General features: G+C 36.7%; 1 protein-coding gene across 1 annotated transcript; it reads right to left on the reverse strand.

Moving 5' to 3' along the window:
* Window positions 1–836: 836 nt before the first annotated feature.
* LOC105555805 lies at window positions 837–2,270 on the reverse strand. Its single transcript, XM_012002845.1, has 2 exons — window positions 1,207–2,270; window positions 837–1,122 (listed from the first exon to the last, which is right to left on the reverse strand). Exons 1-2 carry the CDS (start codon window positions 2,077–2,079, stop codon window positions 868–870), a joined length of 1,128 nt encoding a protein of 375 aa, XP_011858235.1. The 5' UTR covers window positions 2,080–2,270; the 3' UTR covers window positions 837–867.
* Window positions 2,271–3,032: the final 762 nt, after the last annotated feature.

Raw genomic sequence — 3,032 nt, forward strand, 5'->3', positions numbered from 1 at the left:
CCTTGGTTAGGAGCCAGTCTTGATGGTACTGCTATGGATGGAAAAGAATTTTTGCGAAATATTGAAATTAAAACCCCTAAAGAAGGAGAGAGGCTATCAGCATCAGAGCTTTTAGAAATGAGAGCTGTCAAGACTTTGGATAAGGATAATGAAATTAGAAAGAAAACGGATCATTATGCACAAATGCAGATTGGCATGCTTTTGAGTGGGCTCTCGGAATGTGATTATCTAGTATATTCTGTAATGGGAAATGATTTTGTTTGGAAAAGAGTCCCATTTGATGAACAATATGTATTTGATCTTGTTTCAAGACTCATACATGTGTATTTTGATAAATTTTTGCCCAGAATGATATTAGATTTCACTCAAGAGGAGTAGTTCCGGCCTATTTAATATACCATACGGAGATTTAAGAAATTTGAACTGTTAGAATGTTATTTTTTTAACTTTGAAATTGTTGAAAATATTATCAAACTTTTAATTTTCACTGTAGCAAACATGTGATTTAACTTTGCTTGTTATATTGTTATTATATAATGTAATCTCTTAAATATTAATTTTTCTGTTTTTTAATTCTTTATGTTTTGTATTTTGAAAAGATGTGTGCAATATTGATATGCAAATATATTTTAAAAAGAATTTTATTCAGATCTTTCAAGCACTACTACAATACGTATATATGAAGAGTTGATAAAAGAGTAAGTTTAGTTAAAAAAGTGTTATTCTTTGTTTTTCCTTTGTATTAATATGAAAGAAATTAAAACAGTTTTATTGAAAACAAATTGCACAAAATTGGTAAAGCAATAAATTTTAAACGTGATATCTGCACAGTTAAATTTCTGCTGTTTATTTCCAAAAGTATACACCTTACATAAACTTATCTATGTTAATGATTGGGGCACCAAGATTAGTTAAGCCAGCTGCAATTATCAGTATGTCATCAAAATAGTGAGCCAGTGGCCAAGGTACTGGACCTTTCAATAATTCAAATTCTCGTAGTCTCTGAATAACCCTCTCCACATGAACTCTGGCTCTGGCAATGTCTGCTGTGCTCAAAGCATCCGTTCGGTTCATCTGTTGCTTTTGACTCAAAAAAGGAGGTCTTATTAGTCGTAGATTTCGCTTAAATAAAGAAAAAACAGTATGAATTGAGGAGTATTACATCAGTACAACATGAGTACAGTACAAAATTGCAGACAATCTCACCTGCAAGCATTCTACTTCAATTCGGAATCCTTTGTCAACCATAACTCCATCATAAAAATCCAGTTTATCAAGTACTCCTGTTTTATTAACAATAAATTTATCAGAGGCGCGGCCTCCAAATGCGTAGCTGATTTCTATGATGAGTCCAGATGGAGTTATCCCAACATCAAATTTAACAGTGTGATTTTTCTTATATTGAGAGTAAGTAAGCACTCTACACTTGAGACATTTGCATTTTTCTATTACTGTCTCAGCACAATCCAATATTATTCGAGTGGATTCGTATTTTTTGAAGGACAGTGGCAAATTTTTCCTGACTATTTCTTGGTCAGGCCATGGTATCATTACCTTCAACACTCTTGATAAAATAGGTATTGTGTCTTTGAAATAATTAGAACAAGTTTGCCTGCTAATATTAAATAGAACGGCAATTGCAGTAAAATTCACATTTAATTTTATTTTTGCCATGGTAAGAATAAGCCTGTCTCTTAAAGATAGTATCTTTTTATTAGTTGGGGTATCTACCACCAAATCTGACACACAATCCACTAAACCATCAAGAAGATCAATAGAATGTATGCCAGTAAAAGTATAAAGCTTAGCATCAGTGGTCAGCAAATCTGGGAGGATGATATCTTTTTTGTCTGTTAATTGACGAGGACTGACCACAGTTGGGAATGGATATCGACTTGGTTTCACTTCAAAGTTTACCTGACAAACTTTATCCAGAGTGTTAGACATTTCACTAATGATGTCAGCCAAACTTCGTCCCACTTCATTTAATAATTTCAGAGGCCTAAGGTCTGTTAGATTTGCTTGAGTAGATACGACATTAAAGTACTTCTGGCTTAATTTGAGGAGCTTCTGTTTCATTATCTGAATGAACTGTGTTTATTTCCTCTGCAATCCCATCATTTTCTCTGAAAATAACAACAAAAGAACCAGAATTAAGTCACTTTTAAAATTTCCTTCTTCAGTAACTATGTTTCCTTCTATAAAAAGAAAAAAATAATATATATACAAAGGGTGATACTCACGTTTCATTCCGCTCTCGACCATGAGCTCTCTGCTGCCTTGTCTCTTTCTGCTTCTTTTGGGGTGATGTTTCCAATTTGTCATGCAATCGGTGTGGTAGTTTTTGGGAGGGAATCGCATGAGGGAAAAGTTTACGTCGTTTTGAATCTACGGAAATATGAAAACTAAAAAACAGCCATCCTGAGGATGATACTTTTTAGATTACCTACGAGTTATACTTTTGTACGCGCTTGGGACAGGAAAGCGTTAGGCAGGGTGTTTCTGTGATCACCGGAAGAACGCTGGAGTGATTTGGCTCTAATTTAACACGTCACAGTTTATTCTAAAGATTGTTATCACAATGGTTATTACACAAAGTATTATCACAGGGTGAATTTCTCTTCCACTCTCGCACTGGTGGCTCGAGAACCGGTGTAGGCAACGAGGAGAACAAGCAATTCTCCTCCTTGCTTTCAGCTCCGAAAAGACTTGGCTCAAGTCCCGCGATTCGACCGACACACCTTCCGCCTCCGATGCACGATTTGGAAGTGAAGACTCGCGACGTCCGCGGTTATATTTATAAGTCATCGTTTCTAGAATGTTCCATACCGGAAGGCTTTGTTACCTCCCCCGTATTAGGAACATTCCAGAAACGATCTGTTGATATTCTGCGTTTTTAAACTGACACTAAGGTCGCGCGATGATAGTCGTAACTGCCGCCTACCCCCCCGCTGGGGGACAGGCGCAGTGCGCAATCGCGATGGGCGAGCGCGCTCTGCCCGAAAAGGAGCCTCGCTCCCGCTGCCAAGCTC

The sequence above is a fragment of the Vollenhovia emeryi genome, unplaced genomic scaffold (assembly GCF_000949405.1).
Source record: "Vollenhovia emeryi isolate VEMERY1.0 unplaced genomic scaffold, V.emery_V1.0 DF940711.1, whole genome shotgun sequence".
Classification (NCBI taxonomy): domain Eukaryota; kingdom Metazoa; phylum Arthropoda; class Insecta; order Hymenoptera; family Formicidae; genus Vollenhovia; species Vollenhovia emeryi.

Coding starts and splice junctions, on each gene's coding strand:
- LOC105555805 (XM_012002845.1), bottom strand. CDS start 2,079: ATGAAACAGAAGCTCCTCAAATTAAGCCAGAAGTACTTTAATGTCGTA. Junction 1,123..1,206: donor TTGAAGTAGAATGCTTGCAG/GTGAGATTGTCT, acceptor TCTTTATTTAAG/CGAAATCTACGACTAATAAG.